Source organism: Sarcophilus harrisii, chromosome 1 (genome assembly GCF_902635505.1).
Source record: "Sarcophilus harrisii chromosome 1, mSarHar1.11, whole genome shotgun sequence".
Taxonomy (NCBI): domain Eukaryota; kingdom Metazoa; phylum Chordata; class Mammalia; order Dasyuromorphia; family Dasyuridae; genus Sarcophilus; species Sarcophilus harrisii.
In genome coordinates, this window is record NC_045426.1 from 694647713 (window position 1) to 694675372 (window position 27660).

The window sequence follows — 27660 nt, forward strand, 5'->3', positions numbered from 1 at the left end:
GAGCCCGGCCGGCCCCGGGCGGGGAGAGGGGCCGGGGTCGGCCGCCCCCGAACCTTGTCCTCTCCCCCGCCCCCCCACCCCCCGGCTCTGGCTGGGCGAGGCCCGGGCCCGCGATCCGAGCCCGCACCGAAGCGCCCGCAGCAGCGCGAGCCGCGGGGCTCCGCCGCCCCCTCTGCCCCGACCCGCGCTCGCCCAGAGCCAACCCCGAACCGGAGCCCGAGCGGCTCCTTCTGCCTTCCACCCTCCCCTCCGCCCCAGCCACCGAGCCCCGACGGAGCTCGCCAGCTATTGGGCGTCGCGGTCGCCGTTCGATCGAGCTTCGACCTTCCTATTGGCTGGTGCTACGGTGAAAGGCGGGAGTTCCATTGCGGGTGTCAGGAGGAGGCTTCGAGTCGGTCCTAGAGCCCACGGCTCAAGCCAATCTCGGGCCCGGGGGAGGGATGGACCAGGGCGTTGGGAGGAAGAAGTCGGAAGTCACGTGGAGTCCTTGCGGCCCAGTTGATTGGCTTGGCAGGACATGAATGATGCAGCTGTGATTGCAGGTAAAGAAAGAACCCCGGTTTTTTATTTCCTCGGATGCGGCTACGGCCCATCCCCCACCGCACCTCCTCCCCCATCTCCTCCCCGCCCCGGGAGCCGGCCGAGGTCTGTGCGTGCCCGGCTTGCGGGGAGAGAGCCCTGGGCACCTGCAGCTGAAAATGCAACCTGGCTGCACGCCCACGCCGCGGCACCGGCAAGAGATGCTTGATACGTGCATGCCCTGAAATGCAGCAACGCAAAGACCCGCGGGGACGGATTAAAACGTTGCATGGGCCGGAGGCCACGGGGCAGCCTTTCTGGGGTACCCAGGGCGATTCCAAGGGACTGGGGGAGGGGGTGGTATCGAATAGATCGGATTCAAACCTAAGAAAATGATCCGGGCGAAAAAGAGAGAACTCCCAAATGAGACCTTTTTTTTTTTTTTTCATTTTACAGAAATTGAGGTGCTTATTTGCATTCTGCGCCTGTGCTTTAGGATAGGAGGGTCTGATCTGTTGAAAAGAGCCTTATAAAAGGGGTGTGTTAACGGAATGGTGACATCCAGTCTATTGTCCAGCATTTAGCACAGTACCCAGCACCCAGGAACGGCTCAATAAACGTCAATTGACTGATCGTATAGACGAGTACTTTGTTCATTTCAGAAGATTTGGAATTTGAGATTCCAGGGCCAGCTTAGATCTGGATGGCAAATGCTGGTCAGTCTCATTCTGCATCGGGGAGGGGCGCCAGCCTTGAATTGCTTCTGCGGTTACGAGTTGAGGGTGGAAGGTTTGGGTAGGGCCGCATCCCCCCTCCCCCTTACAGCTTCTTCATCCTTTCCGTGTGAAGCTCCCCCAGCTTGTCACCAACACGTTTCTAAGATGGTTGGTGCAGTTTAGGAAGGCAGCACGTGGGAGGCGAGACAAAGCATCCTCCTTCCAAAAAGATGAATCTTCAGAGGAAACTTGATAGTAGAAATTCTCCACTGGGGAGCTCCCTACACCACATAAATCGTATTAAAGGCATAGTTTTAGGTCTGATGGGGACCTCGGGGACCATGTACCTGCACACACATCCTCCTGTTAAGGTGACAAAACAGGGACCCAGAAAAGATCACAGGCCTGGTTTCATTTTTTTAATCTATTTTACCAATATTCTCTTATTTGGGGGAAGGGGGTCATAGTGTGGAAACTGTTTAATTTACTCAAAATCAAAGGCTCATCCACTTAGACTTGGAAAGGGCTTGTCAGTCCTTTAAAAGTCAATCTGTCATTTTGCAATTGAGAACCACACCTAAGTAACGTGGTTGGGCTGAGGCTTCACAGGCAAGAAGTAACTAAGCAGCAATTCTACCCCGGGCCTTCTGACTCCACATCTAAGCTGCTTTCCCTGGTGCCAAATTTTAAAGCCCTACAACAACAACAAGCATTTTTTAAAGTGCCTACTGTGTGCCAGGAAGAACTTACTGGTCTAGTCTCCAGGGTAGATAATTTATTCCTTCCCATCGGTTTGTGGACTTATGGAGTGAGGATGGAGAGAGATATGACATATAATATGACAATAATAACTCATACAAAATGCAACAAAATACACGTGTTAAGAGAAGTTCTGGGGGAGGCAGAATTTGAGGGGAAGGTGGATCATTTCTGGTTTAAAATAATAGCTAATATTTTTGTAGCGACTCCTATGAACCGGGCACTATGCAAATATTATCTCATTTGAGTCTCAACAATCCTGACAGGTAGGTGCTATTATTAAGCCCATTTTACAGGTGGGGAAACTGGTTAAGTGATTTGCTCAGAGTCACCTGCTAGTAAATATTTGAGCCTGGATTTGAACTTAAGTCTTCCTAGCATTCTTTCCACTGCAGCACCTAGCTGCCTTTAAAGGAATGGGGAAAGTCTACTTGGAGGAAGACATCAGACTTGGGCCTTATAGGATGTATGGGTAGGATTTCAGCGAATGACAATGAGAGGTGAATAAAAGAGAAGGCATTGCAGGCTTAGGGACATTTGAGTAAAGACTTAGAAGAAAGAAAAAACATTAAATAATTGTGGCAGACTGGAATCAGAGGAGAAGAGTCTGAAAGTTGGACAGTACATTTGGGCTAGGGGAGGATACTAACCAGATTGTAGAGAGCCTTGAATGCCAGGCAAAGCAATTTGAAATGTATCTAGTAGGGAGCCACTGAAAAAGTTTGATATGGGATCACGGGAATGATTTGTTGGACAATAATGGACAACGGGGAGGAGAGTCTAGAGATGGGATGACCATTTTGAAGATTGTTGCAATAGGCTGGGAATGTGATCACGGAGAATAAGGAAGAAGGGGAGTTGTGGACCTGACACATACTCCTGAGAAGCCTTTGGGGAAGAGGGAAAAGTAGAGTCATCTGCTTGGGTGTCTAGGAGAGCATGAATCATCTCAGCAGGGAACCCTGTCAGCAAAGTGCCTGGGGTCTGGTTGGGCCTTTCAAAGGTCTTTGTGTTTCTTCTTGTGCCCTGTAGCTCACCTGAGCAGCGAGTGTCTGCGGAGAAGAAAAAAAGGAGGAAGGGAAGGTCTGCTCTTGCTGGGGTCTACCGGTGTTCCCTGTCACCATTCCCGCAACTTTGTCTTCAGGGGTGAACACCCCACTGGTCCTGAATGCCACCTACAGGTCCCACCGTCATGGGGCTCTAAAGTCCATGTGGCTAACAACTCTGAACCAGGTGAGGGGTGTGTGTGTGTGTGTGTGTGTGTGTGTGTGTGTGTGTGTGTGTTAATGATAGCATCACAGAGTTAGACCTAGTCACAGCTTAGAATCTGAAATATCAGAATTGGGAGGGACCTTAGAACACAGAATGTCAAAACTGAGAGGGGCCTTAGAACAGAACATCAGATTTGGGAGGGACCCCATTAACCTAGAATATCAAAACTAAAAGGGACTTTAAAACAGGAAATGTCAAAACTGGAAAGGCTAAGAACCTATACTATCCAAGCTAAAATTGGGCCTTAGAGCAGATGATGTCAGAGCTGAGAGGGGCCTAAGAACCTAGAATGTCCAAGCTAAAAAGAGGCCTTAAAACAAAGCATGTCAAAGCTGGGAGGGGTCTTAGAACTTAGAATGTCAGAGTTCGGAGGGACTTATAAATTGCTATGTCAAAGCTAAAAGAGACCTTAGAACAGGGAATGTCAGAGCTTGGAGAAGCCTTGGAATAGGGCATGTCAGAGCTGGGGGGACATTCTAAGAACAGAATATTCAGGTTAAAAGGGGGTTTTAGAACAGGGAATGTCAGGACTGGGAAGAGCCTTAGAACATAGGTTTTCAAAGCTGGGAGAGTCCTTAGAACGTAGAATGTCAAAGTTGGGAGAGACCTTATAACCTCCAATGTCAAAGGTAAAGAGTACCTTAGACTTGCCCACAGTCACAGAGGAAGCCCAGCTAAAACTCTTGGCTGGCCCATTGCTTCCAGTAGTATTCTTCAAAATGGTTGAAGGAACTGGAGACATTTGACCTGAAGAAAGAGGAAAGTCTTGAAAACATGATCTTTGTCTTCCAGTATCTCAAGGGCTGGTATGGGAAAAATAGTTCACATTTGTTTTGCTTGGCTCCAGGAACAATGTGTGGAAGTCTCAGGGAGGTATATTTAGCTTTGTAAGGGAAAACTTCCTCCTAATAGGGGCTGTCCAAAAGCAGAATGAGTTTCCCAAGAGGGAGTGAGTTCCCTGTCATCGGAAGCCTTCAGGCTGGATGAACAAGCCCCACTAGGGGATGTCATAGAAAGGGTTCCACGGGCATTAGAGATGGAGTGCAGATGACCTCCGAGATCCCATAATTCTTGGGTATTTTCTCTTCTTTAACCAGTTTGAGCAACAGTTATAACACAGGAAATGTGAGGATGGGGAGCTGAAGAAAACCTGTGTTTCCTATTGAGGAAATTGAGGCAAAGAATTGAGTAAGAAAAAAAACCAGGATTTGAACCCAGCTTCCCTGATTCCAAATTGGTCAATAATCTAGCGTGTAATAAATGTCAACTGTGTGCCCGGCCCTGTGCTGGGACTATAAAGGAAGACTAAAAACAGTCTCCGATCTTAGGAGCTCCCAAACCTAACAGGGGAGACAACATGAAAACTACTAAGTATAAAGAAGAAATAATTAGGGGGCATCTCTGGGAAAGCCCTAAGATCCAGGAGGACTAGGAAAGACTTCTTGGAGAATGTGGGATTGTAGCTGGGACCCAAAGGAAGTCAGGGAAGCCAGAAGAGAGAGATGGGGAAGGAGAATATTCCAGTCATGGTGGGGTTACCCAGTGAAAATGCCCCATCAAAAGACAGAATATTCTGTGCGGAACAGCAAGGAGGACAATGTCACTGAACCACAGAGAACAAGGAAGGGAGTAAGGTGTAAGAACACTGGAAAGGTAGGAAAGGACCTAGTTCCTAAGGATTTTAAAAAATATACAGAGGGTTTTATATTTATTTTATCCTGGAGATGATAAGATGGCTCTTGAGCTTAATGAATAGTGGAATAATATGATTTGTGAGTTTAAAAAAATCAGTATGATAGTTGAATGAAAGATTAACTGCAGTGGGGAGAGACTTGAGGCAGACAGGCCTCCCAACAGGATGTTACAATAGTCCAGGCCTGGGGTCATGAGGGTTTCTACCTAAGTAAGGGCAGCATCAGAAGAGAAAAGGAAGTATATCTGAGTGCCTGAGAAAGGAAAGGCTTTGGCAACTGATTGCACAGGGCTGGGGTGAGAAAAAAGGAGGAGTTGGGAATGATGACTGGGTAACAAATCGGTGACTAGAGGATGATGGAACCTTGGACAGTAGCAGAGAAATTAGGGAGAGAGAAGTGTTTGGGCACAAGGTAAAGTGTTCACTTTCAGACATGCGTTTAGGATGTCTACATGCAGTTTATATATCTGTCGTTCTATAGGATACTCAGAGGTTCAAGATGTCTAATAGACCATCACAGATGTGGATCTGGAGGTTAAAAAAAAGTTAGGGCTACATAAGTAGATGTGAGAATCATCTGCCTAGAGATGTTAATTTAAACTGTGGTGACAAATGAGATCACCAAGTGAAGTAGTTTAAAGGTAGAAGAAAAGAGGGTACAGGATGGATCTTTGGGGGATCTTCACATTTGTTAGCTGTGATATAGGTGAAGATCCAGCAAAGGAGAAAGAAAAGGAGCTGGCACATAAGTAGGAGGAAAACCAGGAGAGAGCGATCCAAAGACCTAGAGAGAAGAGAGCATCTAGGAGAAGAGGGTGAAGAGTATCGAGGAGAAGAATATGCTCAATCGTGTAAAAGGCTGCAGAGAGCTCAGGGAGAATGAGCCTTGAGAAAGGGTCATTGGATTTGGGAATTAAGAGATCATTAGTAACTCTGGAAAGAGCAGTTTCAGTTGAAGAATGAGGTTGGAAGCAAAAGTATTGTAGATAGTCTCCCCAGGGATTTAGCCACAAAGGCAGAAGACATAGAGAATGATGGCTATTGGGGATGGATGGGTCAAGTGAAAGTTTTTGGAGAATGGGAGAGAAATGGGCATGCTTGTAGGTAGTAGGAATGCAGCCAATAGATAAGGAGAGATTGTAACTAAATGATAGAAGGGAGACAAGAGAGGACAGATTGTGGAAGGAGATGGGATGGAACAGGATCACTTGAGCAGGTCGAGGGATTAGTCTTGGTAGGGAATAAGGCTACCACGTCATGTATGACAGGGGTAAAGAAGAGTCTGGCAGAAGGCACCTGAGGGACTTCATAACATAAATTTGTGGTGACCCCAGTTAAGATAGTTTTTTGACATTCTCCAGTTTTGTTCATCAGCGTAGGAATAGGAGTGAGGTCAGTGCGTGGTGGGAGGGATCCCGAGCTAAAACTAGGCAAGGCACCATTGGGGATATGATAAAGGAGTAAAGGACTCTAGAGAAGAAGGCAGCATAGAATTGAACAGATTCATCAAGGGTCAAGATAGGGAAGGGAGGAGAGCGTAGCCAGTAGTGGAGTGATGACCCTGAGAAAGAATTTGGCGATCATAATGAGGATGGAGAACAGGGCAAAAGCAGAGGGAGCGGCTGCTGGCCAGCAGCACATACGACAGACTTGTCTTAGCATGTCTTCGCAGCTGTTTGCTTTGGAACGAAGAAAGAACTCGAGCCTCCTCTTTGGGGAAGCTTGTGTTCTATTAGGAAAGATAATAATAATCCTTTAGGAGGTAGTGTGGTAAATGGAAAAACCATTAGCTCAGGAATCAGAGGACCAGACTTCAAAGGCTTGGTCTGTCTTGTGCTACTAATACATGCAAAGGTCACTCTGTGCCTCCGTTTCCTCATCTATTTTTTTTTTTAAAGGTAATATGTGTAAAGTGTTTTTGCAAACTTTTAACTAATTAGTAAATAAATACTAGCTATTACTGAAGGCAGCTAGATAGTACAATGGATAGAGTACCATGGCTGGAGTAAGGAAGACTCATTTTCCTGAATTCAAATCTGGCCTCCAATACTTACTAGCTGTGTAAGCCTGGTCAAGTCACTTAATCCTGCTTGCCTCAGCTCCTCCTCTGTGAAATGAGCTGGAGAAGGAAATGGTAAAATTCTTCAATATCTTCCCCCCCCCCCCCAATCTCAAGTAGGGTCACTAAGGGTCTGACACAAGTGAACACAATAATATAATAACAACAAGTTATTATAATGAAATATATATGATTATAATACTATGATCATTATAAATATTATATTATATATTATATTACATTATTTTATTATATTATTTTTATTTTACTTTATTATATATTTTATTACATTATATACAATATACCATATTATATAATATGATCATTATAATTATATAATATACAGTATATTATAATATATTTAGTTATATATCATTAGTAATAGACAGCATTTGTTAAAGGTTTACAAAAAATTTTGTCTATATTATAGCATATGAGTATATATTTTATAATATAGTATGCCAAACTATAGTATATTTTATGATTAGTATATATTATAACAATGATATGTAACATCTATGATATAAAGATAACTTCCAAAGCTAACTAGTCTAGCTCCTCATTTTATTATTAAAAATTTGCGTTAAGAATTATATAATATAGATTTTTCTATTTAACATGCTATACATTATATTTGATATAAATATGTAACCTTTTATACTATGGGTAATCATCTTTTACTAGTTATTTCTAAAATAAGGAAGGCAGACTAAATGACTCTTAAAGTATCTTTCAGCTCTAGAGCTATGATCATATGAATAAAAATAATTGACTTTTTGGAGTATGGTACTTTAAAGTTTTAATCCAGCTCATCTGTGTTATTCCTTTGAGACTTGCAAACACCACTGAGGTTCTCTGAGACTCAATTTACTCATCTGCAAAGTGGGGATAAAAATATTGTAAAATTTTTTAAAACAATTTTTTAAAAAGTTACTTTTAATGCCCATTCTACGGGGTTACAGAGTTATAGATGTAAAAGATGGAAGGGGTGTTAGAAACTATCAAACCCAGCCCTTGCATTTTACAGATAGGAAATTGAAGTCATTTGCCAGACACTTCCGTGTCAGGAGTGGGATTTGAACCTACCTTTGTTGTGCCTCTGAGACTTGGACACTATCCACGACCACTGCATTATATTGCTGATTAGACAATCAGTGAGCATGTGAACAGAATTTGCTGTGATACAAATTAATCAGCCAGTCAACAAGGGCCTATTAACCACCTTTAAAGTGCCAGGAGCTCTACTAGGGACTAGAGATACAAAGTTAAAACAGAAAACAGCCACTACCTCCAAAGAGTTATATTCTGAAGAGGGATACCAGGTATACATGTAAATAAATACAAAATGGCAACAAATATTTCGGGATGGAGCCACTGGCAGCTGGAAGGGCCTCATGTAGGGGATCATGTTTCATCTGAGCTTGAAAGAAAGTTCAGGATTCTAAGAGCAGGAGGCAGGGGAAGGGAGAGCATTCTTGGCATAGGAGTAACCGGGGCAAAGCATGGAATGTCCTGGGGAAAGCCACAGCAAGTGGTCCTTTCTGGAATCCAGAAAGGAGTGTAATGCATAACAAGTCTGGAAAAGCAATCTGAAGCCAGGCTTTACAGAGCAAGCCGAGCAGCTTTCTTTTTTATTCTGTAGGTAATAGGGAGCCATGGAGCTATTTGAGCAGGGGAGGTACAGGGTCCAAACTGTGCTTTAGGAATATCACTTTGGCAGTTGTGGGAATGCTGGATGATGGAGTCAGTTTCCAAGAGTTCTAATTTCTCCCCTGACCCTGTGAATACCTAGAGACAATTAATAGGGCTACTCTAAAGGAACAAGAGTAAAGAGATTCAAGTCTATGTGCATTAAACATCTACGATGTTTAAGACTTGGGGAATGATTCAATCCAACTGAAAGTTTCTAAGTTTCCTACTGTGGCGCTAATACCAAAGGCTGTCTTCTCAAGAAGGGAGCAATCTAAAAGCCAGCTATTTCTGCAAGAATTTATTTTATTCAGAACCCATTCTGTGGTAAGACGCCTGCCAGACTAATTTTACCTTGTTGAAATTTGCACCCATTGTTCCTTCTTGTGTTCTCTGGGGCCAAGCAAAGCTAAACCGTCTTCCACAGGACAGCCCTTCTGGTGCTTGAAGACCAGAAGAAGATCCTCCATTCCAAGTCTTTTCCAAGGCACTCATTCCAACTCCTTCAACCTAGACTCATTTTAAATGGATTCAAGGTTCTATCCTCCCCTGGATATTCTCCAGTAATTCATATACATAATTAATTAGTCAATCAACTCTTCAATCAGTTCTTCAATGCTCTTCCTAAATTCTTCATCATCATAGTCACCATAATAATCATCATAATAATTACCATTTATATAGGCTTTAAGATTTACAAAGCACACAATAAATATTATTTTGTTTGACCCTCACACCTATCTTAATCTAATCCAATATTCCATTACTTCCTAGCTGTGTCTAGAGGAAATCTACCTAGAGATATAATTCAAAGGGAGTATTATTGCCATGTTGCCAGAAGCAGTATCTATCACGGTCACTAGGTGGCACAGTGGATGGAGTACTAAGTCTTGACTCAGCAAGAGCTGAATTCAAATCTAGCCTTAGACATCTAGCTGTGCGACTCTGGGCAAGCCACTTTATCCTGCTTGCCTCTATCTATTAAATGATCTGGAGAAGAAAATGGCAAACTACTCCAAGAAAACCCCAAATTAGGTCATAAAGAATTGGACAAGATTGAAATGACCCAAAATAAAAATGGTTAGCTTCATTTTCCTACTTCTTGCCCACCCCTCAAAAAAATAGCTGAAATTTATTTAATCTCTTACTATTCCTAGTATTTTAGGATGAAATATAGAAGGAATCTTAGAATTTGTCTGATATAATTCTGGTTCTATGTATATTATCTTCTAAACCCCCAGATACTACAGCCTCTCCCGTCTCTGAAATTACTTTGTATATTCTAAAAATATCATATAAATATCATTCGTACTATCCATTTTGAATGTACATATCATTTCTTCTGACAGAATAAAAGCTCTGCAAGGGAAGGGGTGGTTTTTGCCTTTGTATCTATCCACAGTGCTTAACACTACACTTGGCATACTTTTAAGGGCTTAATAAATTGTTAATTAACTGATTACTTGATATCTGGACCTGTTTCCATGGATTTTCTCAAATAAGTTAATAAAGAAGATCTGTATAATATCCCACCCTATTGTTGCAATCTCCCATTAATTATTTAATTCATTTCTATTCCTGAAATATTATTTTAGTTCCTACTGTGTACCAGGTAGGGTCTAGAGAAAATAAGTAAAAATGAAAAATAATCCCCAATTTCATGGACCTTTTGTTCTGTAGTGGGATCACACATTCATTCGCTCATTTGAAAAAATATATATATTTGTTAAGCACATGGACAAAGACCATTATGCTAGCTGCTGGTAGAAGCTGCAGAGTTTCAGTCAGATAGGGGCCCTGCCCCAAAGAAATATGCAGTCCAGTAAATTCCCAGAAATAGAAAGCATCTTTGATGCTGCCCTCGGCGTGGCCTGCTAGAATTATGCCATATCCTCAGAAGGCCGGCAGTCCAGGCCGGTCCCTTTGCTTCCCCTGCTGGTTTCTTCTTGGGCACTAATATGCCCCTGGTTCCACAGTAAGAAATGTTGGGGTCAAGGAGGTCAGGAAAACAGGTGGCCAGAAAGGACCAGCCACTGTGAGAGCATGGTCCCTTAAGGCTAGATATGTTGCCAACTGTGAGCCTGAGTTGCCTTGGTGCTGTTGCTATGGTGATCTCACAGTGGTTGCCATGTGGATAGTGCAGGACTGCATCACAGCTGTGAGGAGTGAGTGCAGAGCATTTCAGGACAGGATTTGTGATTTTGAATGTTAGAGGGGAGTGTGGGAGGGATGGGGTGGGTGACTGGTTAGAACAGGGGATGTCAGAGCTGGGAGGGGCTTTAGAACAGGGAATATCCGGATTGGGAGGAGCCTTAAAAAGGAATGGCAGAGCTGGGAGGGGCTTTAGAACAGGGAATGTCAGGGTGGGGGGGTACTTACAACAGGGGATGTCAGAGCTGGGAGGAATCTTAGAACAGGGAATATCAGGGCTGGGAGGGGCCTTAAAACAGGGAATATCTTGAGCTGGGAGGAGCTTTAGAACAGGGTATATTAGAGCTGGGAGGGGCCAGACATAGGGGATGTCAGAGCTGGGAGGGGCCTTAGAACAGGGAAGGTCTGAGCTGGGAGTTATGTTCTTACAACTTTTAAAGGCCCCCTTCTTTTACCATTAAGCCCAAGGAAACCCAAAGAGGGAGAGATTGGGGTGGGGGTACTTTCAGCACAGGTGTCTGATGGAATGTTTTGGTTGCAGGTATTAAGAAAGATGCAGAGGCGGCACAGCAGCAACACTGAGAGCGCACCCCCTGAAAGGTAAAGCCCCTGCTTTTGTCATCTTTCTAGGTGTTCATCTACTTCTCCAACTGAGTGTCAGTGATATCATTCTTGCATATTTTGGTTGATTCTGAGAATCAGACCAGACATTCTCTCTGGTAATAGGCAAGAGTTGGGCTTTCTGAAACGCTTGTGACCATTTTTCCTCTCAACAACTCTACAAGGTGGGTAATATAAGAAAACTGAGACCTAGAGAGGTCAGATGTCTTGCCCAGAGCCATACTGGGGAAGGGAAAGAAAAGGCCATGAGCATTTATGTAATGACTACTATGTGACAAGTACTTTACAGTATTATTTAATATGATCCTCACAACCCTGGGAAATAGATGCTGTTCAGTATCTCCATTTTCTAGATAAGAAAATGAGGCAAACAGGTTCAGTAACTTGCCCAGGGTCACACAGCAAGTAAGTGTCTGAAGTTAGATTTGAGGACAGGTCTTCCTGACTCTAAGCCTGGTGCTCTATCTACTGTACCACTTAGCAGACCTAACAGGGAGCTACTAGAGTTTATTGAGAAGGGGTGTGTGTGTGTGTGTGTGTGTGTGTGTATGTGTGTGTGTGTGTGTGTGTGTACACGTGTGTATGTGTGTGTGTGTGATGGATATAGATTCAGTCTCATATTTGTGGAAGTCTAGGCCTAGACTTCTCATGTTGAGGAATTCTGAGGCCTCATTGGTAAACAAAGGCTTTCTTTTAGCTACCTGAAAACAGTAACAATGGACTTTAGGAAGATCACTTCAATAGCTGAATAGGAAATAAAATAGAATGGAGAACTGTTGGAGACAAGAAGCCTATTCAGGTGATGAGGGTCTGTCCCAGCTATATGAAAGTGCCCATTTTTACATTTCATCTATTCACTTTAGCCCAACATTTTAGCTTGTTAAGATCTTTTTGAGTTCTGAGTGCCACCCTACATGATAGCTGTCCCTGCCTGGTTTGTGTCATGTGCATATTCAATGACCATGCCATCTATGCCTTTAGCCAGTCTTGTAATCAAAAGAGTTCTGGATATAGAAATTATTGACCTTAATTTGAACACTTTTTACCTTTGTGAACTTGGGAAAATCATATAAATTCTCTGGTTCTTAGTTTTCTCATCTTTATTTATAAGGAGCTTACAATAGACCTCCATGATTCTTTCTAGCACTAAATCTCTAAAGTATATGAACCTATTTTAAATACCAAAGGACCATGAACTTCCCTGAAGAGCTCTTTCCAAATTGGCATTGAATCATTAATGACATCATTAAATACCTACTATGTGGCAGACACTTTTATAATTATCTCATTTCTTCCTCACACTTCTAGGAGGTAAGTGCTATTATTCCCATTTTACAAGGAAGAAACTGAGGCAGACTGATTAAGTGACTTGCTCTGAGTCATACAAGTGGGAAGTGATTCAGTTTGAACTCAGATCTTCCTGAATGTTCTATCCTTATGTACCACCTAGTTTTACTAGCTCCATGCTTGTCTTAGGTATCTATATGCTACGCTCCCTGTTATTCCCTTTTCTAGTAGATCACTTATCTAGTTCTTTCTAGTATGATATGGTGGATAGGAGCTTGTAGTCAAAAAGACCTGAATTCCCATCTCAGATACCTCGTAGCTTTGTAACTTTTTACAAGTCATTTCTCTCTCCTGGCCTCAGTTTCCCAATCATCCATAATGAAGAAGGTGAGTTAGGTGACCTCTGAGATACCTTCCTTGGTCACTGACCTCTCTGTGAATCTATATGAAGTTTCCTCACCTGCCAAATGAAAGTTGGATTCTGTGGCCTGTAAGGTCCCTTCCATCTCTAAATCTATGAACCTATGAGTTTCCTTGGCCAACAGAACAGAAGAGAAGATCTAGATTCTCGGTCAGTTATCACCCTCCTTGTCACACTGAAAAGCATTCCTTGTCTTCTCTTTGACATTCCCTTTCTTCCCCAAAATGCATAGGTTGACCAAAAATAGATGTGGGGCCCAGACTGTCCTGTGCCAGCCACAGCTCCATCTGTTGGCCAGCAAGTAAGTGGTTAAACCAGGAGCTTCCTCACAGCCACTCTCTCTCATACCTGTGTATTTGCTTCTCCTCCTGATGCTCCCTCAGTGGTCTTTGCTAGTTCAAGTTGAAGGGCCAGGGGATTGAAGCAGGGCTATAAAAAGCTCTGCTCGGGGGCAGTGTGCATTTCCTGGGAGGACTGGCATCCACTGAGAGCTCCATAAATTTCCAAGTACTGTGGGGAGCAAAGGGACCGGGAGTTTTCCAAGGTTCCCAGCGGAGGCAGGATAAAGAAGAAGATGGCTGCCTGTTTATGTGTGTGCATGCATCTCTCTCTCTCTCTCTCTCTCTCTCTCGCTCTCGCTCTCGCTCTCTTGCTCTGTGTGTGTGTGTGTGTGTGCGTCCATGTGTGCACAGTCTTAACTTTGTGGCCTAGTCTTCTCATGTTGAGGAATTCTCGGGCCTGTTGGTGAACAAAGTCTTCCACCTAGCAATCTGAGAGCTGCTCTTGTTGGTCATTCACAATAACAACCCCAATTTCTTTAGTACGTTAAAGTTCACAAAACCCTTTCCTACCTGTGAGCCAGGTCACACCTGGATCATTAATCCTCCTCTGCTCCTCCAGTTTCCATTTCTACCCCCAACTCAATTTGTACTTAGTAAGGAAAGAAAGAAGACAGGAAAATAGAAAGGTTGAAAGGAAAGTAGAAAGGAAATAAAGGAGGAAGGAAAGGGGAAGGGAGGGAAGGAAGAAAGGAGAAAAGAAGAAAGGGAAAATAAAGGAAAAGAGAGAGGAAAGAAGATAGGAAGGAGAGAGGAAGAAATAAAGGAAGGATAAAGAAAAGAGAGTAAGAAAGGAGGGAGAGAAGCAAGCAAGGAAGGGAGCATTTATTATGTAACTACTATGTGCCAGGTTCTGTGCAAGGGCTTTATAAATATTATCTCATTTGATCCTCATAACAACCCTGGAAGGTAGAAGCTATTATTATCCCATTTTACAGTTGAGGAAACCGAGGTAAACAAAGATGATCTGACTTGCTCAGGGGTCACATAGTGACTGAAGCTGTATTTAAATTCAGGTCTTCCTCTATCTCCTGTAGCATCTGCTGTCTCTGTTACTTTAGTAACACTCTTTCTTCTTCACAGTTAATTCTGATGTTAATTTTAATCCAGGTTCACTGAGATGAATACAATCTTAAAAAGAGAGAGGGGGCACATACAAAATGACTTGTCCAAGGTCCTGAAAATCTCTAGTGCTAACCATGTTGGGGGAAGATAGAGGGGACTGTCCTATAGGAAAATAATCCTGAAAGTATGTCAGCTTGATGATGAAATCCCTGAATGCCCAAAGGCTCTCTTGGATCAAAAAAAAAAAAAAAAAAAAAAAAAGGGTCAGAGATTTAAATCTAGTAAGGACTTTTACATCCCCTTGGTCAATGGTTCCATTTTACACGAATGACTTCCTCCAAAGTCAAACTCGGACTCCCAAATCACTGTTATTTCCATAGTGACTTAACTACCTAATATCTATGGGGAGGGATTCCTAAGAGAATGGAAATAATTGAGTCTCATATTTGTAGAGAAGTAGCAAACTATAGAAATGGATAAAGGACTGGGTGTAGAGTCAAAAAAACATAGATTTGAATCTTGATTTTGACATGTGTATATTTTTGTGGCCCTGGAATTATTCCTTTTTATTATCCACTGAGCCATCTAGCTGTCCCAATGTTAGCTTTTTTTTTTTAAATCACATTTTAAAAGCCAGACTGGAGCTCTTGAAATTCTAGAAATACAAATTCTAGTCATTTCATTCCTTACTTAATCTCTGAGTACTTTTTGCCTGTCTTTTTAAAAATTGATGCCTTTTCTATCATCTTGATTTCTAAATTATCCCTCTCATCCCAATCTTTTCCCAAAGCCATTTGTAACAAAGAATAGAAAGAAAGGGGGGGGGGGAATGTACAGCAAATCAAATGCTGCCTTGACCCAGTCTGACATTATATATAATATTCTGTATCCATAGTTCTCCTATCTATGCAAAAGAAAAAAAAAAGAAAAGGAACCACATTTTCTTAACTCTTCATGACCAGCTTTGGTCATTATAATTATTCAGCATCCCATTTCTTTTCTGGCTATTGTTTGCATTATTGTATAATCATATATTCCTTGAGAGTAAGGATTGTTTCATTTTTCTATTTGCCATTCTCTCTAAAACTGCCATCCATGAACTCTAGATAGGGTGTCCCAAAAGACCTGGTGCAGTTTTAACCTTTTAATAGCTATTAAATTTAATTGAAATCAAATAACTATTGATTTTAATGGTTATTAAAGCTCCAAACTACTCTACAGCTTTTGGAAGCCTTGTATTTATTTGTCTTGTATGTACTAATGTTTTCCCCTTCATTCAAATGTCAGCTCCTTAGATATCACCTTTTGGATTAATAGACAGGGAAGAGATTTGTGACTAAGTGCGGGATAGGGAGGACCACTGAAGATGAAATGGATATTTTTGATTATATAGTAGTAAAAAGTTTTGTACAAAACAAATCAATGCATCTAGAATTAAAGAGAAATTGATAGCCAGGAAGAACCCTTGCAGTAAGTTTATCTTAAAAAGGTCTTACTTTCAAAATATGTAAGGAACTGATTTAAATTTTCAAAGAATATCAGATTGCTTGCTGTCTTGGCAAAGAACAAGGTGAGGGAGGGAGGGAGAAAAATTTGGAACACAAAGTTTTACAAAATGAATGTAGAAAATGATATTTACATGTATTTGGAAAAATAAAATACTATTGAGAATGTATAAGAATAAGAATCATTCTTCAATTGAACAATAGTCAAAGGATATGATGAGCAGGCAATTTTCAAACACACCCAATCTGTCAGCATGGATATGAAAATAAATTACTAATAATTATAAAAATTATAGCTAATAATCCAATCCAGAAACATTTATGAAGTATTCTACTATGTTCCAGACAATATTAAGCGTTAGGGGCATAATTGATAAAAAGAAAAGCAATCATTTCTCTCAAGAAGCTTACAGTCTGAAAGAGAGAGGAAAAGGTAGGATGAGAGTCAGGACAGGACATGGGGGGGAGGGGCATCTTGTTCTATGGAATTAAAACCAGGCAGGGCAGCAGCTAAAAAGTGGAGAGATCTTTATAGTGCTTACTGTGTGCCAGACACTGTGTTAAGTACTTTACAATTATTGCCTCATTTGATCCTCACACAATATTGTGAAATAGATACAATTATTATCCCTATTTTACAGGTGGGAAAACTGAGGCAAACAGCTAGTTAAATGATTTGCCTAAGCAAGATAATTGTATAAATATGTATGCACATATTTGATTTAACATATATTTTACCATGTTTAACATAACTTTAACATAGCTTATATAGCTTAAATATAGCATAACATAGATTAACAAGTACTCTAATATTTGCTATCTAGGTGAGGGAGTAAGCAAAAGGGGGGGATTGGAACACAGGGTTTTGCAAGGGTTAATGTTGAAAAATTACCTATGCATATATTTTTGGGTTTTTTTTTTTGGAGGTGGGGTTGCTGAGGCAATTGGGGTTAAGTGACTTGCCCAGGGTCACACAGCTAGGAAGTGTTGTGTCTGAGGCCAGATTTGAAATCAGATCCTCTTGACTTCAGGGCTGGTACTCTATCCACTGCACCACCTAGCTGCCCTGAGTATCTGTTTGTTTTCTTTCTTTCTTTCTTTCTTTCTTTCTTTCTTTCTTTCTTTCTTTCTTTCTTTCTTTCTTTCTTTTTTTCTTTCTTTCTTTGTTTCTTTTAACATCTATTTTCTTTCTAGTTCTTTGCTGTAAACATTTTGGTATATATGGGATCTTTTTCAACTGCCGATGTATCTTTTGGGGACACTTTTTCTACACTCACTCAGCTAGCAGTAAGTGGTCAGACACGTACTGGGGTTACAAAGAAAGGCAAAAAAATAGAAGGTTGGTTTGTCTGTTCTCCACCTCAGGAACCGAAGCCAGACCCTCAGCTCTGAGACCAGTGTGGATGAAGGCGGTGTCTTCGAAGGTCTGAAGCTCGAAGATTCTTCCCCTCCACCCATCTTCTCTGGATTAGCAGGTCTGCAGTCAGGTACCCTCTCAGCCACCCCGTTCCAGTCAGGCTTGGTTCTGGGCTCATCCCCTGGAGGTGGGGAGGTTTTCATACAGATGCCGGCTTCCCGAGAAGAAGGGACCAGCCGGGGAGAGAGCGGGACCTTCCACCACCGACCAGCCTCCCATCACTTCCACCATGGCCACCACCGGGGAAGCTCCCTGTTGCACGTGGGTAGTGACCGGCATGGACATGGGGAAGAAGGTGGTGAAGACCAGCCAGGGACGCCGGCCCCAGCCCTCTCAGAACTCAAGGCGGTGATCTGCTGGCTGCAGAAGGGGCTTCCTTTCATCTTAATCCTCCTGGCTAAACTATGCTTTCAACATAAGCTAGGTGAGTTCTCGAGGTTTCATTTTGAGTGACCCAGAAAGAACACGGTGGGATTAGATTAGGATGTCAGGCCCATAGAGCCAAGAGCTCTAACTCTCTAGTCAGACAAACTAGGATTCAAATGCTCTCTCTCATCCCTGTGAGAGCTTGAACAATAATAACAATAACTAGCATTTTTATATGAGTCAGGAAGACTCATCAATATGGCCTCAGACACTTATTGGGGATGTGAACCTGGACAAGTCACTTCATGCAAACACTTCATGTTTGCCTCAGTTTCTTCATCTGTCCAAGGATCTGGAGAAGGAATTGACAAACCATTCCAGTATGTCTGCCAAGAAACCCTCAAAAGAGATCACGAAGAGTTAGACATGAGCTCAGACTCCAAAATCCAGTTCTTTCCATTGTATCTATCTCATTAATCAGAAAGAGATGGCTCAAAAACTCAATTAATATTGGGCTCGGTTGTTTGAGGAGAATTATCACCATGTCATTAAGTCCCTTCACTTTTTAGTGCTCTAAACAGCTAAGGTTGACTGCAAGTTGTGGAGTGTGTGCCACATCTTCATCCCCCGGAACCACAAGCCCAGTCCCTCTCCCACCCCTCTTTTCTGTTGCTTAGGCAGGAGAGGCAGCTTGGGGTGATGACTTTGGATCAGGAAGACCTGGCTTCAAGGCCGGTTTTTGGCATGTGGGGCCATGGCCTGGTCACATAACCCTAAGGATCCCCAGTAACTAAGATTACAAACTGCAAACAAATTGCCCTATTATACCAATAGAAACCATTTCTAAGTCCAATTTTTCTACGCAGAGGGTCACAAGTTCAGACCACTCCTCCTGTCCCCTAACCGCTCAGACGTTTTGAGGAACTAAAACTAGAACTTCATCAATGGAAGGGCCTCCCAATTCCCTTGAGCAATGCAGATCAGCCCCTCCATGGCACCTCTCATGCACTCTTAGAGAATTTGAAGGCAGCTTGCTGGACTGAGGCTAGCTCTCTAACCATTACCCCAGGCTACCTCTCTTGCTTTGCACATAGTAGGTCTTTAATAAAGTGATGATACTTTAATTCAACACACAGTGTTCATTGACAACGAATGAATTACTAATTCTAATTACACACTAATGTAATTATTAGTGTGTATACTAATGCTAATTACTAATTAATACACTAATACTAAGTGTGTGTCTCATATTTCCTTGGATACAAAGAGAAAAAATGAAACAGTTCACGGCTGTCTGGGGGCTTCTATTCAGAGATAAAGGTTTATTTCCCCTGATAAGGATGAGTCTATACAAAGTAAATACACAGTCCCTTCATCCAGGTTGCTAAAAATGGCAGACAGTGGGGAAAGATCTTCTCTACAAGGTCTGAAAGAAGCTGGGGATGAATGCCAGGAGGCAGAGGAAAACCCTGGGAGTGCCTTTAGTACCCCCTCCTTCCTTCCATCCATGATCTTGACCCTCATCTGTCCCCACAGGCATTGCTGTGTGCATCGGGATGGCCAGCACATTTGCCTACGCCAACTCTACCCTCCGTGAGCAGGTGTCTCTGAAGGTGAGCGTTCGAGGAAGGAGAGCTCTGGTCTTTTCCCGAGGGATGGCCTGCTGCCTCAGTTTCTCACAAGACCTCTTCCCCAGACATCTGTCTCCCTGTTCTCTTTTGCCAGCCTTAACTATTAGGAATATCATTTCAGCAATGTAATGGGCCAGCTAAGAAAGCTGATGAGGGATTGGGCAGGAAGAAGGGCAGAACAAGGAGATGAGAATCCTACTGTCCTCTCCTGGAGTATTGTGTTCAGTTCAGGGCACCATAGTTTAAAAAGCATATTGGGGAATGGAAGAGGCTCCCAGGGGTCACAGTCAGGATAGGGAAAAGGCCTTAAGTCTACATCATAAGGAGCGGAAGGTGGTTAGCCAAGAGAAGGCTTTAGGAGACTTGACAGTTCTCTTCAAGTATTCTGATTGGCTTGTGTAAGAAAAATTGTAATAATAATAATAGGCAGCATATATATCGCACTTTAAAATTAGCAAAGCACTCGTTTGGTCCTCATAATACCCCTGAGGGGTGTTTCTAATCATGATCCCATTTTGGAGACAAGGAAATTGAGGCAACAGCCTCTAACATGTCTATAGTGCTTTAAGGTTTGCAGAGCACTTTCTTATGCAACAATTCTGAGAGGTAGGTACTATTATTATCCCCATTTTACAGATGAGGAACCTGAGGCAAACAAGTGAAGTGACTTGCCACACACCAATGGGTCACATAGCTTGATAAGAGACTAATGCAGGACTTGAAGATTGACTCCAAATCCAATGTGCTGTCCATGGTGCTGCCCAGCTGCTTCTAGTTCCCCATTGCATTAAATACAAGATTGACCTTCCAGCCTTGTCTTCAAGGCCTGTCGTGAGGGGGTACCCACTCCCCCGCTTTGGAAACGTTCTCCAGGTGAAGAAGCATTTCCATGCCCCAAGCCCAAACCTGCGTTTTCTTCTCCCCACTCCATCTGGTTCTAGCCTCTAGGGTCAGGCAAAATAGGGCACGAACAGCTTGTCATAGCACAGAGACTGCTGAATTTACTCAGGAAGACCTAAATTCTGAACCAGGTGACCCTGGGTAGGCAAATCAACCTTACTTTCCTTCTGTGGAATATCCAAATATTAACATTTATACCTTCTTCCTCCCAGGGTTGTTGGGAAGAGAGTGCTTCATAAAAATTAAGCATGATTTAAAATCAGTCATTATTGTCTTCATTAATCTTGCTTCCCTAAGGCAACATGGAGTAGGAGATAGAGAGCAGGCAGAAATTTAGGCAGACCTAAGTTCAAATCTTTATTGTCATCGATACTTCCTTGGGCCTCAGTTTCCTTATCTGTCAAATGAAGGGATCAGACTAGATGTCCATGAGGCTCAGAGCTAGAGCTATGATCTTGTGAGCTTTGTTTAGACCTGTCATTTGATCTTTATGGGGACCTTCTGATGTGAAAATTGCCTTCCCCAGTGCAGCTCAGCAGCTCTTCTGTAACAAGGTTAGGGGAGCAAAAAAAAAGGGGGGGGTCTCAGAAGTCATTTACTCCAAATCATTGGTTTTATAGATGAGAAAACTGAGGTCTGGAGAGATGAATTATGTGGGAAGCAGTGCTGCACAGTAAATAGAGAAGTGATCATGGATTCACAACAAATTGGCTTCAAATCCTGCCTCTGAAACACACTGGCTATGTGACGCTGAACAAGTTACTTCCATCTCAGTGCTCAAATCGAAACTGATAACTGTGGGTTTCATATTGACTTAAAAAAACCACAAATTCAAAAAAAAAGGGAAAAAAGAGAAAACCACAAATTCAAAAAAAAAAAGGGGGGGAGGGAAGAGAAAATCATAGATTCATATTATCTATGTTGTATTGAATTTTTATTTATTTTAAAAATATTTCTCAATTCCAATTTAAACTCATCTGGGCTGTACTTAAGTGTTAGACATATAAATCAGATCTCATATGACATATGTAGACATATAAATCATATGAGATCTGATTGCTATTTATCACCCAGCTTTCTGAGACTCCATGGTGGGGAGCAAGGGCTCCACAGGCTGAAGTTCCTTACCTTAGGGTTTCCACATTGGAAATTACACTGTTTCTCAACATATACACACCTGTTTTAAACTATATAAAAAAATAAATGCAAGATTTTGGGGGGAAAGGAGCACTATTAACTAAAAAATTAATTAAAGGTCTCTTGGATGGTAAGTCAAGACAACAAGTATTTATTAAGTACCTACTATATGCAAGGCATTGTGATAAATGCTTCATAAATATCATCTCATTTAATCCTAATGAGAATCTGAAATTGAGACACCCTGTACTGTCTCCTATGTATCTCACCAAAACTGTAGAGGGATTGTTACTATTATTCCTACTTTACAGCTGAGGAACCTGAAGCAGACAGAAGTTATGTGACTTGCTCAGGATCACACAGCTAGTTAAGTATCTGAGGCTGGATTTGAAGTCAGTTCTTCTTGGCGCCAAGTCCATTGCTTTGTGTACTATGGTGCCACCTTGCAACCGCATGATAGCACAGCTAGTCTGTGACAGAGACGGGTCCTGAATCTGTCACTCTAAACAACAACAACAAACGACTCTTGTTATTCAGTTCTTTCAGTCCTGTCTGACTCTGTGTTCCCTTTGGAGTTTTCTTGGCAAAGATTCTAGATTGGTTTGTCAGTTCCTTCTCCAGTTCATTTTATAGATGAGGAAACTGAGTCAAACTGTGACTTGCCCAGAGTCATACAGCTAGTTAGTGTCTGAGGGTAGATTTGAACTCAGGAAAATAAGTTCTTATTCTAGACCAGCACTCTGTGCACTATGGCACTCCCTTGCTGCCCTAAAGCCATTTTGTTTTATTAATAATAATATATTAATTGGGTTAATAATATATTTAATGCACAACAATATTAAATTGTATGATAATTTAAAACATCATAATTTTTTAATAAATTTGTATTTTCTACTAGAAGTATTTATTTATAATATTTATAATGTTATTAACCATAATAATAATTAATACTAATAATAATCTTTCTTGGAGTTGAACTCAGCAGTTCCTGGGTAGATTTTCTAGTGAAAGTCTTTGCCAGAAGAGCCTGCTTTCTTTTCTCTTCTAATGCATTATATCCTGGCTTTCTCGCTGCTTGGCTAAGTCCAAGTTCATCCTTTGGCTTTGGCCTGGATTTATAGAGAATTAAACTGGCAGGCATGATTTACTGGGGGAAGAAAGGTTCCTCAGTGGCTTAATCACACTCATCACAACCGTCTGTTGGCCTGGAATACCTTCTGAGGTCATTCACCGTGACCGCTCCTGAAATAATGGGCGGATGGAGAGACATTTATATTGTCCAGTCTCTGCAAATGCACGCTGGAACAGTGAGCAGTATTCTGATCTGTGTCTGGAGACAGGGCGGATCAGGCATTTACTGAAACCTCGCTTAGGTTGACAATGAGAAAATGATGACATCATCTCATTCCAGCAACGGACTATCACGGGAAGCCAAGTGGACCTTGGAAAATGCTTAAGTTTGTCTAATCAGAGGCAGTCCGCCTGCGCTTCCTGCCCTCCTGTGTCCGGGAATGGAGACGGAGCTGCTTTTTGTTAGTAACCAAGGGGATTGCTCCCACAAAAGGAAGATGGATTTGAATTCAATTCAGTTCAAAAAATACATATTTATTTGGGATCTATTATGTTCTGGGAGCTGGGAAATCCCCACACAAAATCAAAATTGGAAGAAAACAACCTAGAAACAAGAAGGCAATTCACAGTCTATTTAAATAGGGAGGATATAAAATAAGGATAGAAAAGAATATATATTAAAACATAATAAAATATGTCAATTCAAAGTATATATAAAGTAGATAGGACAAGTATAAGATAAGTATAGAATTGAATATATAGGATACAATGGCATATAAATATAAGTCAATTCAAAGAATATTCAAAATAAAGACAGGATGTAAGTACATACTATATAATACAATATGTTCATTCAAATGCATACAAAGTAGACAGATTATGATATAAACATATAGAATATTTATAATAACATACAGGTCAATTCCAATTGTTTACAAAATAGGATATAATATAAATATGGAATAGAATATATATGATACAATAGAATATAAATTAATTCAAATTAATACAAAATGAAGATGGGATATAATATAAAATAGACTATAATATATAATACAAGTATAATGTATAAGTCAATTCAAGATGTATACCAAAATAAAAATAGTGCATAAGTATAGAATATCTAATACAACAGAATACCCAGCACTCTATAAGCTGCCCTACCACAGGGTCTAGCACCTAGTTAGTTCTGGAGTCAGCAAGACTCATCTTCCTGAGTTCAAATCCACCTTCCCCCCCCCCCCAGATATTTACTAGCAGTGTGACCTTGAATAAGTCACTTAACCCAGTTTGCCTCAGTTTCCTCATCTGTAAAATGAGCCGGAGAAGAAATGGCAAAGCGCTTCAGTATCTCTGCCAAGAAAACTCCAAATGGAGTTGGAAGAGTTGTACATGACTGAAAATGACTAAACGACAATGACAGGCCTTGTGGTAGGTATTGAGCATGAAGACAAGATAAGGGCAAAATGGGACTATTCCTGTCCTCAGGAGCTTATGTTCCATCAGGGGAAAGAGCATGTGCACATATAAGTATAGTCAGAAAAAATACAAGGAAAGTCCCCAAATTTGTTATATACTTGCCATTCCCTCCCTTTTTCTTCTAAATGAAAGATTCTCCTCTACACCTCTCACACTGAGCCTAAAGTCAAGAAAGTCTGAGTTCAAATCCAGTTCTGAGTTCAAATCTGAGGGTAAATCACTGTCTACCTCAGTTTCATCAACTGTAAAATGGGGATAATTTCACCCTTCTATCTCCCAGAGTCGTGAAATCGAATGTGACAGTATTTGTGAAGCACTTAGCACAGAACCTGGTACATAGTAGGTGCTTAATAATCCCTACTTTCCTCTTTGTGTCTCAGTTTCCCCAATTATAAGATGGGGATAATAGTAGCACCTGCTTCCCAGGGTTGTTGTGAAATTAAATGAGACAGTATTTGTAAAGGATTTAGCACAGGACTTGGTATGTAGTAGGTGCTTAATAAATGCTTGTTCCTTCCTATCTCTTCTTTTGTCTTCAGGAAAAGAGATCAGTCCTGGTCATCTTCTGGATTTTGGCCTTCCTGGTGGGGAATACCCTTTATGTATTGTATACATTTAGCTCCCAACAGCTGTACAACAGGTGAGTGCAAATATCTCTCTGAAGTCTCTGGGCTTAAATGGGAGGGTACAGAACATGGCTCGTGGGGCCAGAGCAGAAGCCTTCAAGCTTGTTCAATGGCGTACAGTGGTAAATGATTCAGCCCCTATCTTGTGCTAGGCAATCATTCTATCAATAGGCATTTATTGATTACCTACTGCATACCAAGCACTGTGTCAAGTGCTGGGAATACCGAAATAAAAAGAAACAAACAGCACCTTCCTTTCTACTAAAAAGATACAAAATTTATTTATGAATTGCTTCCTATATGCCAGGAGCTGTGTTGGTTAGACTCTGGAGTTGCAGATAAAAAGACTGAAACTCTACTCACTCTAATGAAAGAAGCGTCAAGTAGAATTTAGGGGAGATTAGGAAGAGAGAAAATTTTAGACCCTGGAAGGGGCAGAGGCAATAAAAATCCAGGTAGGCCTCAAAGAAAGAGAGGCACCTGAGTATGGAGAACAAATTTCTGAAAGACAGAGATGAAGAGGAAATGCACTCTAGATACAGTATTGTTGAGTTATTTCAGTCATGTCTGACTCTCCCTGATCCCATTTGGGCTTTTCTTGGCAGAGATACCGGAGGGGCTTGCCATGTCCTTCTCCAGCTCATTTTACTGATGAGGAAACTGAGGCAGACAGGATGAAGTGACTTGCTCAGAATCACACAGCTAATGTCTGAGGCTGGATTTGAACTCATGAAAATGAATCTTCCCGACAGCCCAGTGCCCTGTGCATTATGGTACCCCCCAGTTGCTTCCATAAGGCAAAAAGAAAATGGATGGAGCAATCAGGAAGAGCTGAGTTCAAGTTCAGATTGTGGTGGGGGAGCTTGAGCAAACAAAGATGGAAGCCCTTACTCTTCATGTCATTCACAGTGCTAAGCACTTTACAAATGTTATTTTAATTGATCCTCACAACACCCTGATGTTTATGATGCTTATGAAGCATCTCTGATGCTTATGATCTAGCTATAATACTAAGTTGACCTTTGGAAAGTAATTTAACCTTGTTGAACCTCAGTTTCCTCATCTGTAAAATGATGGACTTGGGCTAGAGTTCCCTCTCAGTAATCCTATCATTCCAAGTCACCAAGTCCTTCCCTGGACCTTAGTTTCTTCATCTGTAGAATGGATGGTCTCTGAAGTCCCTTCCAGCTGTGGATCTATGACATTGATAAGCTGGAGACAATCCAGTACCAGGGCCTAGAGGAAACAGAAATGTGTTAAAATGATGCCATATGAGGATCATTGGGAGGAACTGGGGGTGTTTTAGGCTGGAGAAGAAAAACGCTTAAGGTTGGAGGAGTGTGAGGACATGATAACTCTGTATAAAAGGGCTTCATGTGGAAGGAGGAAATGAGCCCCAGAGTATGGGACTAGCACTAACAGAAAGAGATTGCCAAGGGACAGAGCTTCCCCTTCTGAGTCTTCCTGGAGAGTTGTCCGAGAGCCCACTGGGCTGCTTCAGGAAGTGGTGGGCTCCCTTAGACCAGGGCTCTTAAGGTATCTGCCGCACGAGCACTTTCTCAGGATACTTTGGGCCTCTGGTCTCTTAAGGGGTGAATCCTCTAGCTATGAATACTTTGGATAGAAGTAGGTCAGGAAAAATTAAAGGTGCTTTCAGCACCATGGATAGAGCATTGGACTAGTAGTCAGGAAGATAGGACTTCCAGTTTGACCTCTGAACTAGTTGGAACTGTAAAATGAAGATACTAAGAGCACCTATTTCCCAGGGATGTTAAAAGGATAATAGGAGATAATGTTTGTAAAGCCTTCATCGTTATCATCATCATTGTCATAGTAGCTGCCATTACTGGAAGATACAGACCAGGATGGGCAGGGCTTGCTGGGTTTCAGTCTGCTTCATTGGAGGGAACACTCACGCTCATGGTCATAGAACATCTCTGTGAACTAGGGTTGTCTTTTTGGTTGAGGGAGTTCTTAAGAGGGGCTTGAGATGCAGCCCTTCCTGAGCTGAAAGCTGACTGGGACTGGGGGGTGGGAATAAGCGAGGTTTTTCCCTTCCCTGCGTCATCCTGGGAGGGTTCTGACTCTATGGTGCTTGTCTGGGGGATTCTGTCCTGCTGTTCAAACCCTGCTTGAGAATCGGAGCCGAGGGGTGGGGTGGGGGCTGGGGAGATAGAGCTTCCTGGAATTTCAGAGACATTTCCAGCTAGCATCATTCACTGTCCCTTGTTTGTATCACACACACACACACACACACACACACACACGGGGGCTTACAGCAGACTGAGTCAAACTCTGGGCACCTAAGACAGAAGAGAGAGACAGAGAGATACAAAAAGACAAGGAAAGAGACAGACAGACAGAATGCAGAGACAGATATAAACACAGAAAGTCACCAAAAAATGGAACAGACAGGCAAAGACAGACACACATAAAAAGAGACAGAGAGACAGAGTCAGACAGAAATAGATACACAGACACATGGAACATCACACATAGACTTATCAGTGAAAACTATAATAGACATTTTATTCAGTCTGGGCACCCAGCTAGCAAAAAAAAAAAAAAAAAAAAAAAAGAAAAAAAGAAAAAAAGAAAGAAAGAAACAAAAGAAAAGGGTGCCTTTTAATAACAGCCCAAGCAAGTTATTGTTCTCAGGTCTAACAAAGACTCAAAGAGAACAGACTCACTTATTCTTTCACTCAGTGATCCTTTTGATACTCAGAGCCTTTCCTCGGCTCCAGGTTGCTTCTCCCGAACCTCATGACAAGAGCACAAACCTTTCCCCATCCTGGTTATGGTTTCTGGGCATTCTCCAGTTTGCCATCTCTTTCTGAAGCTCTGGTGTCCAGACTGGAGCACAGCACCCTCCAGATGTGGCCCAACCTGGGCAGAATGTGAGGGGACCATCACTGCCCCCTGCCTGGTTTGGCTGCCT

At 42.0% G+C, this 27660-nt stretch overlaps 1 protein-coding gene across 3 annotated transcripts in view; it reads left to right on the plus strand.

Moving 5' to 3' along the window:
- The first annotated feature begins 290 nt into the window (after positions 1–290).
- Positions 291–27660, plus strand: part of RNFT2 (ring finger protein, transmembrane 2) — a 72354-nt gene continuing 44984 nt past the window's right edge. The window contains exons 1-6 of one of the 3 annotated variants that reach the window (XM_031948659.1): positions 291–542; positions 3027–3227; positions 11400–11458; positions 17461–17936; positions 19415–19491; positions 24636–24736. In XM_031948659.1, coding sequence (XP_031804519.1) covers positions 3204–3227; positions 11400–11458; positions 17461–17936; positions 19415–19491; positions 24636–24736 — 737 coding nt within the window. In that variant the 5' untranslated portion in view covers positions 291–542; positions 3027–3203. The other 2 variants (XM_031948660.1, XM_031948661.1) reach the window with 2 other exon arrangements.